The sequence below is a fragment of the Cyanistes caeruleus genome, chromosome 4 (genome assembly GCF_971803275.1).
Source record: "Cyanistes caeruleus chromosome 4, bCyaCae1.hap1.1, whole genome shotgun sequence".
In the NCBI taxonomy this organism is placed as follows: Eukaryota; Metazoa; Chordata; class Aves; order Passeriformes; family Paridae; genus Cyanistes; species Cyanistes caeruleus.
The window spans coordinates 27563553-27577863 of NC_141704.1; the positions used below are offsets into that span (position 1 = coordinate 27563553).

General features: G+C 37.0%; 1 protein-coding gene and 1 long non-coding RNA gene across 8 annotated transcripts in view; one reads left to right on the plus strand and one right to left on the minus strand.

Annotated features, from left to right (window-relative positions):
* GNPTAB (N-acetylglucosamine-1-phosphate transferase subunits alpha and beta) overlaps positions 1-14311 on the minus strand; it is a 37875-nt gene that overhangs the window by 15748 nt on the left and 7816 nt on the right. For all 7 annotated transcript variants that reach the window (XR_015286292.1, XR_015286293.1, XR_015286294.1 and 4 more), the window contains exons 3-10: positions 12835-12954; positions 11174-11215; positions 10253-10458; positions 9499-9563; positions 9181-9315; positions 3149-3310; positions 1308-1487; positions 87-257 (exon numbers count right to left, since the gene is read on the minus strand). Coding sequence is in view for 2 of the 7 variants with exons in the window: in XM_086887115.1 (XP_086743241.1) it covers positions 87-257; positions 1308-1487; positions 3149-3310; positions 9181-9315; positions 9499-9563; positions 10253-10458; positions 11174-11215; positions 12835-12954 (1081 nt within the window). In the remaining 5 variants the exon portion in view is untranslated. The remainder of the gene's footprint in view (positions 1-86; positions 258-1307; positions 1488-3148; positions 3311-9180; positions 9316-9498; positions 9564-10252; positions 10459-11173; positions 11216-12834; positions 12955-14311) is intronic.
* LOC147653508 (uncharacterized) lies at positions 1325-9675 on the plus strand. Its single transcript, XR_015286298.1, has 2 exons — positions 1325-1550; positions 8149-9675. It is a non-coding gene; the product is annotated as an uncharacterized LOC147653508 (long non-coding RNA).

A 14311-nucleotide genomic window follows, 5' to 3' on the forward strand; every position in this document is an offset into this window, starting at 1 on the left:
CCCTTTCAAAGTAGCATTCCTTTGGCTCTTATCATTAGAGTAGAAAAGTTCTACTTTTGCTAAAATACCTTTTCATAACAGCTTACCTTTTGACCTTTAGAATGACTGTAAAAATCATCAGGCCAAACATCCTTCCCAAACATAACATCATCATTGAGATAAATAAACTTCTGAGAAAGGCCACTGATGCGATGAATGTGACTTTCAATTGCTGGTGAACTGAAGGTAGGCAAGTGACTCACATTCTGAAATATTTCCTAAGACAAGAAAATCCCCAACAACCAGAAACTGTTTTAGTAAGGCACACAAATACTTGATACTTAGCTACTAAAAAAAAGCTTATATAAAAAAAGAATAAGGATAGATACAAAAGAAAAAAGATAATAAAGCAAAAAAAAAACCCAAACAAAAAAAAACCTAAACAACAAAACCACCAACAACAAAAAACCAAAAAATACAAAACCAAAAAAACCCTTTAATATCTCTTTTTCCCCACACAAAACCATTTCCAGTTCTGCTGCTTAACTAAGAAATTGCACCTGATTGCTCACAAGGTCAAACTTTCACATACTCCTCTTTCAATGAGTCCTGGACCAGGCTCAGAGCATAGATTAATAATTCTCATGAATTTCAGGCTGCACAAAATTTTTAACAAACTGAACTTGTTGCAGCATTCAAAAAGTCAGGTGTGTTCCATCTTTTTCAAGTAACTTCACCAGCAGACTGCAGAAGTTGAGTAATTATCTCTTTAGCACTTTGGTTGTGCAGAACTCATACGGCTTGTCCAGATACCAAAATTACTTTGAGAAATACAGAGAATTTGGTTTCACTTATTCAGGAAGTTTGAAGGATTCCTCTTCTCTTTTTAAATAACATTTTTAGAATGCATAGCTACTTTTTTTTGTAGCCATCTTCTTAGTTCCAGTATTTGTAATCCATCCTGTCTCAACACAAGTTTACTAGGTTATTGCTGGTTCTGAGAGACTGTTTATAGATTCAGATTGCATTTTCTTCCCTCCAGCTTTTTATAAGTAGACTCTATAAGGAAATAAGACAGCTAACATTAATATGTTAGCTGAAGCCTTAATATTTGGAAGAGTGTACTAAATATAGGCTTGATATATATTCAGCTATCTGTTTAGCCCAAATACAAGGGCATACATGATAAAACCCTGGGTGAGAGAGAGAAGAGGTTGTCACTTCTTCCAAATAAATGCAGCCTTTTGCTGCAAGAGGATAATTCCATTTCAAGTCAAACTGAATACCTTTGCTGTCCCTTTCATAGCTGTGGCTCTGTTGAATTTTACCTGATGTGTCACTATAGTTATCCGAGGATTATCCAGGTTAAGCCAGGAGGGAATCTGCCCGTTGGTCACAATGAAGATATGCCGCACCCAGGGGGCGTGTCTCTCTATTGATCGCAAGGAGTACCGCAGCTCTTCGTTGTCCTCAAAGCGGCTGGCAGAAACATCTTCATCCTGCTTGGACTGCAAAAAGAAAAAATCCTGTCTTAGATTTTCAAGAGAATACTAAAGTTCTGATCCAGCTAGGTAAGGAAAGTGTGCTTTGGCCTACGGGTGCATAAGTACTTCAGGATTTAGACATTCAAAAGTAAAAAATATATTAATAATAACCATTATTCTTATAAAGAACCATATTCTTTCAAATTATGAAAGTGAACAATAAAACCTTCTGACTTCATTGGCTGACCACCTGGTATTATTAGGATGTCTGCTGACCATGCTGAAAAAAGTTCTTGAAGAATGGAGCAGAAAAAACACTCCCTCCTCCATTTCAAATCAGTAACATCACCTTTCAGAAATCCAGTTTCAAGAGGCTGGGGCCTTTCAAGTATATTGCATCATAAGCTGTATATAAATGTCACCTAATATAGATATACTGGAAGTGTCATGATGTAGCTGCTCTTTAATTATCCCCTGCTCTATTATTTTAAAGAATTCAAGCTGGAGAAAATTAAGAAAACTTAGACTAATATTCACTACCAAATAGCTAAATGTTTCCGTATGTTTTTATTAAATAGAAAATGTTTCAGTTAGAAACTTACTGTTAAAGTAACAAAATTACATTTAGGACACTGAAGCATGTTTCTTTTTCACATTTATGAGAGCTTAATGATCTCTCCTAAAACCAACAAGGCTGCATAAAAGGAACTTTTCTAAAACCCAGATCAAACAGAATACTCAAGAAAATAATTGAATGTTTACCAATTACCATTTACACTGCAGATTCTACACAATGTACATACATTTTCTAATATGTACAGTAACACAGCTTTCAAATTCATAAAATAGGAACTGAAAACATTTTAGCAACACCAGCAGACATTGGCTAGGTGCCTGTTTACAAAATAAACCGTAATTTCAAAATGGGGAAATATAAAGTTTGAGCTCAGGTTTGGTATTAACCAGGAAGAATTCCCAAAAGTCCAGGTCACAGGATACGACGACTGCAAGCTTTTCAGGAGTGGGCACACTAACCACACCACTTGACATTTACTGTTAAATTAAATTCCAGCAGGAGGAAAAACCCCAAGATTACAGAACATCTTATCTTGAAACAGACACCTTGTAATTTAATTTCCTGTTCTTAAACCAACATCCTTCATCATATCAAAAGCATTTAAAGTAAACCTCCTTTCTTTACAGACATCTGTATTTCAGGACTTCAACATTTTTGAAAGAGAAGCAATTAACACTTGCTCAGCATAAATGATTCTGCAAAGCAAAAATGTTTAAGAAATGTATTGGGAACAAGACAATCATGTTTTTTAAAAAAAAACCTCAATTTCCCCACACAAGAAGCCTGCTTATCTGCCAGACAGGATCAGTTAAGCCTTTAAGGACTTCACTGCACACAGCTTTATCAAAGTAAGTGCAGAGGGCAACATTTTTCACTTAGTAGAGAACATGAAAATTTAAATATCACCCTGTTTGATCCTTCTTTCCCATTGATTTGAGAACTGGACAGTATTCTTGTGATGTTTTCTTACAAGCTAATAAATATTTGATTCTTAATACTTCCAAGCTTCTGGAAAAAAAATCCCATGTTCCTTGTCATTGACCAGTTCACCTCTACTTGCAGTTTTGAAATGTTGTAACATTTACCTGAGGTAAGAGAATTTACCCACCTGACTGACAGAGCTGAGGTCCCACAGCAAATAAGCTGGATTAAGCATCAATTCTTTCCCATCTATAGTCATGTTCTTCTTCGCTTGCTTGCTCAGTTCTTGGAAACCCCTGGGGTTATTCAGTTGCAGGAGAGCCACGCTGGCTTCTGAATAGAGCTGCAACTATACAGACAGAGAAAACAACTCCAGCAGCACTCTTCCATCTTTTTGTTGTATTATTTTTACTAGTTACTTATAAGAATGACTGGTAAGCACTGTTTTTCATGAGCTACAATTTTGTAAAAACACAAAAAAAAAGTAGTAAAATGAGAACTAAAAATCATTTAAAGATAGAAAACATTACGCTCAATTTTCACTTTGCAAAGTAAATGTCTCTTTACACAATGATCCAGCAACAGTAAACCTTCACGTTTTAAATATTTTGGGAGTAAATGAATAGTAAGTCACCATCTATTCTCCGTCACTCCAATAACATAATTCATGTTTTATTAACACTATCCTATGACTGAAAGATTTGTCCTTTTCTTTCCCATCTTAAACAAGGAATGATCTTCCCAGAAAATTAGGGCACTGATGTATCGTCAGTCAGAAGCGTGAAATGTTCAGAATGGTTTACAGTTAGTTCAACCTACAGCTCCGAAATCTGAGATACAAAAGGCTCCAGAGCTAATCCATGTGGGTCTCCAAGTCCTTACTGCTGGTTGCCAATATGCTGCTAAGGTCATTTCTTAGTTGTGGACTGTTTGATCTGTTTGCTGTTTTTATCTCTTGCCACCAGTAAGTCTATATATCAGATTTCATAATGCACAGGATCAGGGGCTTGCACTACACACCCTAACTGTGAGTATAGTTTACAGACCATGGGGCATCAAAGCAGCTCCCTAGGAATATGGCATAATCCAATAAATGTCGTGTTTACCATACAAAGTAGGATGAGCAGAGCCAAGCAAGCTAAAAGCAGCACTGTGCTTTGATTTTCCAAGTGCATGTATTCAACAGTCTAATTAACAATAAACACAGTTAATCATTGATATTTATTTGATGCTTTGCTTAATTTTTGCTCCTTCAGGAAACATAGAAAATTTTCAATGTAAATGCAACTCATAAGCTATCAAATTTGAATAATCATGTTCAAAGAAAGCAAAAACATCACAGTTCCCTTCATAATAACTCTTAAGTGGTTTTATTTATTTTTTATTAAATCTGACCCTTTCTGTTCATTTTAAAACAACACTTGCCCCAGAGCTAGTAGTCCTTCCCTTAGCAAGACCAGCTGTTCCACTTGTGACTTTTAAAAGCTGTTGATGCTTTGACTCATATGCTATTTGAGATCTTTCAATCTGACTTATGAGGCCTGTCATTAGAAAAATCTGATAAATCTCAGACCTTCCAGGGAATCATCTGAACTTATGAGTGGAAAGGATGGCTTCAGTAGCTAAATGGCTGAGGTATAGTTACGGACTGCAGGCAGCAACCTCCAAAAATACCAGCATTGAAATGCTACAGATTGCAAAGCTGCCAGCGCTGGGTATGTGCTTTATTTAGCAATACAACAGTGTCACACAGTCCCTTAGAATCTCTCTTGTAAATCATACATACAACAAACCAAAAATATTACCATTCTAGAGCTTTGAAAGCATGTAAGAACATTTAGTTTCTCTTTAACTTGCTCCCAAACTCAGCAAAATAAGTACCTGTACTACAAACTCCTAATTAGATTTATTACAAACACTTACCCCCACTAACACAGCACATATGCTGTAGTTTTTAAAATTTGTAATATTCTAAGCACATACAGGAAGCAGTGGAAAAACGTTCCATTTCTCAGCATCAGAGTTTTGCTAGCCCCTGCACTGAATGGATCATTTTTATTGCATCGAAGTGGGGTTTTTTCCAGTAATACATTTTGAACCAGTCTTTTCCTAAGCAGGCTATCAATAAAGTTAGACTTCAGTGACATTATCTGGTGAAATAACGAACTAGATTCTAATAAATTTCAAGCTTTAATAATTTCCAAGCATTTTGTTGCTGGTACATTCAAAATGGAATTGTCTCCTGGCAGATTTTTTAACATCCCACAGGTATCAACCTCTATCTGCAGGGATGAATGCTATCAGCCATTCCCTTAAAATATTCCAGAGAACATCTTCATCCTGCTGAAACAGGTATTTTATTTTGATAATACCAAAGGTATTATCAAAACAGAACAGAAGACCAAGAAGGTAGATGCAGAGAGTCAGTGTGACCAGGTGAGCCTCTGCTAACGCAAGTGGGCTGAGAACACACCTTGCAGGCACATACCCAGATCACCACTGGGACACATTTTTATCACACACTTGAAAACAAGACAGGAAAACTGCATTATCTCCACCAGGGAACTTGAAATGCAGGTTCTCCAGCATGGAGTCAGCATGTTTCACTTCTAGCTTACTAGGAGCCAGATGAGCTCAGACACCCCATGCAGAAGTAAATACCTTCATTTCCACTTTCTCAAGTTAAGAGGCCTCAAGGACACTTTTTTTTTCTGAGGTGGGACTTAGATTCCTAACCAGTCCTTAAATTATTATACCTTATCTTCTTAATGACCAAAGCTGATTATTAAGAAATAAGAAGCTCCCCTTTTTCCACTCCAATATGGATATTTGGAACACATATGCCTGCATAGCAAGGGAAAGGAAGCATATGCTGAAGAGATACAAAAAGCTTTATAAATATAAAACACTGCTGTCTTTACGAATGTCTCAAGTGACCTTTATAAGACGGCATAGTATGAGGGTCATTTCTGAGTCAAAACTAATGCAATGCCTTGGGGCTTTTTCCTGCAAAGCCATTTTGCTACCTCTGTGTGATCATAAGACCATCCACTGGAGCCACCTGTTCGCTCCAGAAACATCGATGAACAGCAGTCAGGATCCCAGAACCTCCCAAACTCCAGTGAGGACAGCAAACACTCAACATCACTGTGCCTGCAGTTTCCCATGTGGATTTGCTTCCATTAGTAAGACATGGTCATTCAGACATCCCTAAGTTTCTAACATAACTTGTCTATATTATGTATGTATGTGTGCATGTGGATTAAAGGAGATTATATTTTTGAAAGAGGGAAATCCACAAGCTTCTAGCTGTCCTTGAAACAATCAGCATATTCAATCTTGAAGGAAAAATCAATTTTCTCCAAAAATTTTCACTATTGTGTACAATTTCAGTAAAAACCTGTTAGCATGACAGCCTCAAAAAATCCAAAATCAAACAAATCAAGTTTTTAAACAAATGCAGTTTTTAAGTTACAAGCATCTCTTTAGGCTGAATAATAGTCTCCTTTAGAAATTAAGTCAAGGTGGGGGAGGGGGGAGAAATGAAAATGAAATATTCAGTTGTTCTTCACATGTCCAAGGTGAGGTCTTTGGAAACCTTAAAGAAACAGCTCAGCAGCCATCAGCTGCACAACCAGAGTAACACCTCCATCTAGTGGCTTTCTAACACTTGGTTAAGAATCCATGGACGATAAAAAGCTGTCAAATATCACTTTCAACTTCATCTGCCATAACACACGACCTACAACAACAAATGTGACCAGCAGACACACTGCTGCCCAACTTTCATCTTGAAATAAACTTTCCTATCATTATATTACAGTAATGGCCATAAGTACAGAAAATCAGTAGAGTCTAACAGATATAATATATACCTAGAAAATAGATCCATTGTATCATGAATATTCACATTTTATTTACCTCTAGTTAAGCTCAGACATTTAGATTTTTAGAGGAACTATCTGGTCTATATGAAAAATTTTTGGTCTTCCTTGGATTTAGAAGTTATTTCAACCAAACTAAAGCAATCCAACCAAAACAGCATTATCAATATACAATACAAATGCTCCGATAACTACACTCCTCCCTTTCTCACCTTTCTTACAGCAGCATTGTTCAAAGCTCTTATTACTATTTCTTTACTTGTGGTGTTGAAGTAAGAAATAGCCACTTAAAACATACAGAAACCTATTAAACATCAGAAGGTGTCTATGAGATGCAAGTCTAGTTCCAAGCTCAGGTGCAACTTTCTTCCTCTCCACCAAGCATCTCACAGCACTTCAGAGATTCCAGAAATGGTAACAATGGAGGAATTGCTGCAAATGTCAGTGGAGACTGTAAATAATCAACCTTTTTTCTACTTAACTGTAGCATGAACCTAGTATCTCCCTTTGGTAAGAAGAAAACCACACTTGGCCATGTTTTCCATTATTGCCTACCTACCATATCCATTGAAAAAGTAACTGACTCTGAGCTGAGAACTTAACAAAGGCTTCTATAGAAATAACCCCATCCACACTTGATGTAAAAACTTTATGCATGAAAATAAAACAATTCTTATATTCACAATATATATGAAATGCTGTTATCATATAAGAATATATGAATTGCTGTTATCAAGAAGAGAGGACTGGTTGGGAAAGAATTCACTGCTATGACCACACAGGGTATAGTAATCCAAATTTAACTGCTCTAAAGCATCCTCCACCAGGAAAAGAAACACAGACAGCAAAGATGACTGGAAACCACAGAGTGTTGTGGATACCTGAGAAAAAATTGTGTTCATACAGATACAGATCTGCCTAACCAAACTGCAGAAGTGGAGCTCTTAAGAACAATCACAGTGGCAATGTTTACACACAGATAACACACCAAGGAAAAGGGAATCAGCACAAATAGATGACACATGACCGATGACTAAAAAACACAAGCAAGACAGGGTAAGGAAAAATCATACAGAAAGATAACAGGCACGAGATGTCACTTCCATAAAGACACACAAGGAGATAGGAAACATAGCCAAGACACCCCAGAGATGCAGCCTTTATGTTCATCTGGACAGCAATGAGCCATATGAATACCCACTGCTATTAAACTGCTGTTAACACTAGAGATGCAAAGGCAAAAGAAAGTACCTATTTAAGTTTAAATAAGTGCTTAAAAACTGTCTCTATTAATCTGTTTTAGGACATGCAGGAAGAGAGGTACCAATGTGTTTACTTTGCAAGGTTTCTGCTATTAGCAAAGCTCCAAGTCAGCTAATACAAGTTGAGACAAGAAAGAAGAATTTCAGATTGCACTGTGTTAGAGTGTGACCAGTCTATGAAAGGAATTACACAGGATAATTTCTGCAACAGAGTACACAAGAAACCAAAAAAAAAACAGTTTACCAAAAGAAAAAAAAACTAAAGGGGAAAGGGACCTCATGCTCATTTGAGCACCAAGAGCAAGCTGCAAAGTGAATTAGCCCATATTACAGGTGTACATCAGACGAATGAAAACAAATTATCTATGGATTGCCATCCCGTTATCCCTGCTAACTCCTTCTCCTCCACAAACTGCTTGGCCTCAATCCTTTTCAGCCCATGAATCACATCTCCAGTACAAAAGCCCATGCTTTTAACAAACTTCTTAAACTTTCACCTATCTATTAAACCTGACTGTAACTTTAACAGGTGTTCAAATATCAGGGGAGAACAGAAGGCACTAAATGGCAGTCACACAAGTTGTTTTCTGTTGCCTTGCAGCTGGGTCAGCCAAAGTGCAACTTGCTTAAGACCCTATAGAGCATGTGGCAGAGAGAAGCACAACATTTATTGCTGTTACTGTTAAGAAAGCTAAGAGGGAAGAAAAAAGCTAAGAAGCTACATAAACAAAATTCTGTCACATCAAACAAGCCAGCAATCTAGAATTCTACAGCAAGAAAACAGCCTCCAGCAAATGGCTGAGAGAAACTGATAAGACTGACTTTTAATCAGCTGCAGGCTAGCAAATGTAATGCCTAAGTAAGAACTTGCAGTCACAGAATGGACAACTGGTCTTTTGCAGGCAACTCTTTGAGTCACTGTTTTCCACCCTTCACTACTCAGGAAAGAATCACAAAAAAGCCCCCAGATTACTCTCAGAAATATCCTAAGTCTCCTAGGTGGGTGAGATTCCATACCTGAGCCATTCCAAAAGACCAGTACAACTAAGACACTCTTTCCTCCAGAGCCTTACCAGTTTTACTTTAGAGGCCAGGCTCTCCGGCAGTTTTGTTCGTAGCTGGTTTGTTTCTTTGAATGTAGCTGGAAATCCACTAAGAAAGGCCAAGTCTTGCATTAATACCAGACCTGGAACTTCTTTGTCTGTAGTCTAAAAAACAAGAAAGCAGGTTTAAAGGTAGAATAATTCACCTACTAATAAGCGTTGCTCTGAAAGCTTTACTTTTTACTACATGTGAGTTATGGAAAGAGAATAGCAAAGAAACTTTCTAAAAATGTAGAAAATATGTTTAACACATTTAAAAGCTAATCAACAAATTGTAAAAGTACATACCAAGTAACCCCTCCATACTATATGTTTGCTGTTGTCTTTTAACATTCCAGAATGGGCAGCTTCAACTGGAATACATAAAATTGCAAATCAAAAACTTCTTCCAGTATAAAGTCACTTCTTTTCTCTATTGTAGTAACCAAGAAATACATTTACAAATTAAAGATATTTGAGTATTTATAGTGTGAAAATTGTCTTTATAAATAATAGATAATTCTTGGTGGTAAAATAAAGAACAGTGGTTGGACTAGTGGTCATATTAAACAAAATATGAAACTCATACCTGCTCTGAGACCTAAGATGTTAAACACATGAATAATTTTGTTTTACAGTTGCCAATCCTTTGAACAAAGGCAGAACTTACTGCACATTACTCAAACTAGACTTCACTAGACTAGCAATTAAAAGGATTTCTAAAACTAATCTCCCTCAGTCTTAACCTCAGCCTCTTGAGATTATCTGAGCAACACTGATACTCAGATATCAAACCTGTTTTGCAATAGCTTTTTAAAGCACAGAACTCTAATCATCTGTAATCAGTTGTCTGGGAGGTAAGCAAACAGTATCATTAATGTCATCATTTAGAGAAACAGTTTGAGGGCAAGAGAGACACTGAATGACTTGCTAAAGTCAAACAGAAAATCAGCATTGAAGTCAGTACTGGAGGAAAAAAACCCAAAATAACCCTAAAACTAATTCACAGCAGCTTAAAACTTGCTCTAGAAAACTGGATGGAATCTGACAAAGAGCTTCTTACCGTCCTTTGGGCTATCAAAAACAATTACAGTCACATTGGTGGAAGGATTTTTTGGTTTTGCTACAAAGAACATATTGTTAGCAGCTTGTAAAGCAGGATGAATGGACAGCAGGTCTTTCAGTGTGACGTTGGCAGGCAGTGCAGGATCCAGGACAAGCATGGGCACTTTGATGCAGTGTGTCAGCAAACACTCCAGCTGCTTCTCACTACAGCAAAATACCATAGGCATATTTAACACCACTAGAAAATTTAAGATAAAAATCAGCCTTGGATGCAATGAGAAAGGTTTTCATAAAATCTGATTAATTATCTGTAACATTTGCTGTGGCAAGGGGAAATTATTGAGGAGCATGCTTATTTTCCTGCAGAAGGCAAATATCTGACTGGTAGTGTTTAGTTTGTTTCCATAATTGTTTTCTCAAAAGTTTCCAAGATTTGAAAGTCTGCCCACAGAAAAATCTCTGTATAACAAAAGGACCAAGCCAAATCACTGAGACAGACCTGGTCCTGCTGCTTCCACAGCAGAGCCACCAAAGGCATGGACCCTCTACAGCCAATTACTTGCAGTGCCATGTATACAAATGGCAGGTGAATTTTTAAAGCATATGTACCTGGAGCTTTATGACTCAAAATGTGAAATTTTTTTTCATACTCAGAACAGAAACTAACCCTAAACAGTGACAGGCACACACATTCAAAACTCCAGAAATTGCTATGTTTTAAGAATCTTGTTCATATATGTCACAACATTACTTGTATTCAGCACATGTATTATCACGCTATCAGCTCTTCAAGTGACATAAGAAAGCCTGCAAAGGCTATAGAAAACCAAACCAGCCCACCAACCAGCATCTGCTTTCAGCTAACAATGAGTAGAGTATCATTTATCCCAATTTACACCCAAAAATTCCAAAAACTCACCTCTTCTTCGTTGGTTCTGTTGCATTCTTTCCTAGGATTTCCCTATTACAAAGTTAAAACAAGGATATTAAATAACACTGAATTGACTGCAAGGAAGTGAGTCTAACTTCAAATTGTTAATTGAGTCAGGGACATGTTTTCTAATCACCAATAACCCAGATAAAAAGCTGCCAAGGCCTTGCCATTGGCCTTGCCCAGGCACAGACTGACACGTACCCTTCACTGCTCATGTGCCATGTGGAGCTCAAAGATTCATGGCCATGCTGAGAATTGTGGCAGCAGAACCCTTTCTGCTACCAGGAATTTATGGGGTTATTATTAGGTTACTTAAAAAAAAGCAACATTGATGTGAAAAACACTGGTAAGGAACCAGGATGAAGTGACCTGAAACTAGGTTGACTTGATTGTTTAGTCTAACATAAATATTCTGATAAGGTCTATGAAACTGCTCTTTTTATAGCAGTGCTCACTGATTTCAAAGGACATGAAAAATATTATCTACAGTGGGGAGAACCAGGTGTTCCTGTAGATAGCAAACATGGTATAGACACCAGTCTTATTCATAAGCTTAGACTCAATTTTCCAAATCAGTGTTATGGAAAAGAAAAGCTGTGTTTTCCCTTCCTGAAACAGGAATCACTGCATAAGTGATGACAAATCTAAACCCACTAATATTAGCTATATGAACACCTAGGAAAATATTAGCATAAATTTGGAAGCTTTTCAGAGCAGAGACTGCTTATGTTTAAGGTAAATGAATTTAAAGTTCTAATATTTCCAGTGTTTAGGTAACTAAGAAAAGATCAAGGATTTCCCTTGAGATCATACTGTAAGTTGTACCTAAACTGCAAGACACAGCATGCCAAAAATCAGACCAATCCACGTGGACTTCTCATTTTTCTGAACTAAATTATTATAGCCCTTAAAATACAGACTTGTCCTTCCATTTAGCATATTTACTAGCCAAAACAGATCATGTGGGCAGAGCTGCCTATCAAAAACTAAATCAATGGTTACAAGACATAATCCAAGGCAGCAGCCTGTGTTTGAAGACTTAGATCAGTAACTTTGCAGAACTCTATAGCACAATCTACACAAATGCATTAATACATGTCTTTGCTTCCTTAGATAAAGGCCAGCTCATACCTTTATAACATGCATAAATTATTTTCCCACTTCTCATTTTCAGTATTTGCAAGACTATGAATGTAACTAATCTAAAAACAAGAACTTAAACATGCTTAAGATTTTATGAAGCCTATTATAAAAAGAAACACCAGGGGGATGGGAAGAGAAAAAAGTGATGAAGAGAGGTTATATATGTGAGGCATAGTTTTATTATTGTCATTATTTACAAACTGCTATAGAAATCAATACAAAATTGCATATACAATGCACAGATTTCCACATGGTATTTTACAAATTCATAACAGAACAGCCTTAATTATTCTGCTTTATCTTAAACAATTTTCTAATTAGACAGTACTTGACAGCTAAAAGTAGAACTGAAATAAGGTTTTAGGAATAATCAAATGAAGAAGTGAGAAAATGTGCTTTTAATTTTCATGTTGAGTAACATGGGAAAAAATAACAACAAAGAAAACTAGTACAGCATTAGATTGCTGCTGTCAGTTAAAGGGAAAAATAGCTAAGATTATTACCTCATTATTTTCTGTTCTTCCTCCATCTGTTCCCTGACCTGTTGCAATTCTTTGATCAGTTCCACATCTGTGCCGTTCACCCAGGTATACACCACATCAATTGGCATGGGTAAACAAAGCCTACATAATTCAAAGGAAAGCTACATGAGCTGTTAAATATTACATTACAAGTGTTTGTGGCATTCCACAATAGCAATTTCTGTCTAACAACAGAAATGCTTGGTGTCTGGGCTGCAAACAAGACAAAGCAAAAAGACTCTTTAGCTATATATATCATGTCTTAATTATACACAAGCCTTTGACAAAACAGCATAGACATCAACCAAAAGGACAAAAAGTGGTTTTAACTGTTCAGTGACTAAAGGAAATCCTAACTTTATGCTTTAAATTTCACTGACTCAAACTCATGACCCACCTCCTTCAAATCTATTAAATATTTTCAAGTCAGTACCGAGACCTGAGCACATTCTTAATTCACCAACTACTTCAGACAGGACAGCATGAAGCATAACTTAAATTATATTTACTGTTGATTGCAAAGAGCCAATAAGATCTCAGCAGGAACAGATCTCTATCCTAAGAATGTCTCTTAAGTTATATAAACAGGGCATTTAATGAAACAACAGCCTAATTTGGGTATATGAATTCAGGCTCTAGATACGGCAGACAAATTAATTATTGACACAACTGAATATCCTGGAACTGTCTCTGGAAAGTTAAAGATTTCCTAGCATGCATAAGGCAGGAGGAAGGTGTTTGGGTACCTTTTTCTTTTTTTTTTTTAATGATAATCTCCTCTCCAAGGCCCACAGCATTGTGTCTGCAGGTACTCCAGGTTACTGCCATTGGTGAATCTGAGTCCCGTATAGCAGGAGGATACTCCAATTATTATTTTCTAAAGTTCCAATGTCAAGCTATTTAATACCTTCCTAAACTGTAGCTGGCCTAGCAAACATCAGAAAACATCATCCTGTGACTCCATGGATCTCAGCATTAGAGAGGTCCGATATTCTCTCTCCATCAACTGCATCTTTCCAAAAGCATTCAAAGAGAGACTGAGTTTACAGGCAGTCCACCTGCCACCAGTTTTGTCCACCTGCCCTTGCACAGCATGCCATGCAGAGAGCTTGTATTCAGCTTCATTTTCTACTGGCTCAGACTCAACAACTGAAGCACAAAATTTGGTAAAAGGTCAGCCAGTAGCTCATCACAGCACAATGGGCAGGAACATTTCGTACTCAATTTACTGCTGCTCCTAACTGAGCTGTAACACTCAGAGGACAATGGTGGGGCATTCTGAGACAATTTGAACGTCTCAGCAGGAGTGCTGCCTTCCCCAGTAGCACCATCCAGAAAGTCTCTCACATCTGCAGGAGACTACCATTCTATCTAAAGAAAGTCAATTTACTGAATACAATTACCCTTCTATTCAATTATATTATATTCAATTATATATTACATATATTCAATTATTCAA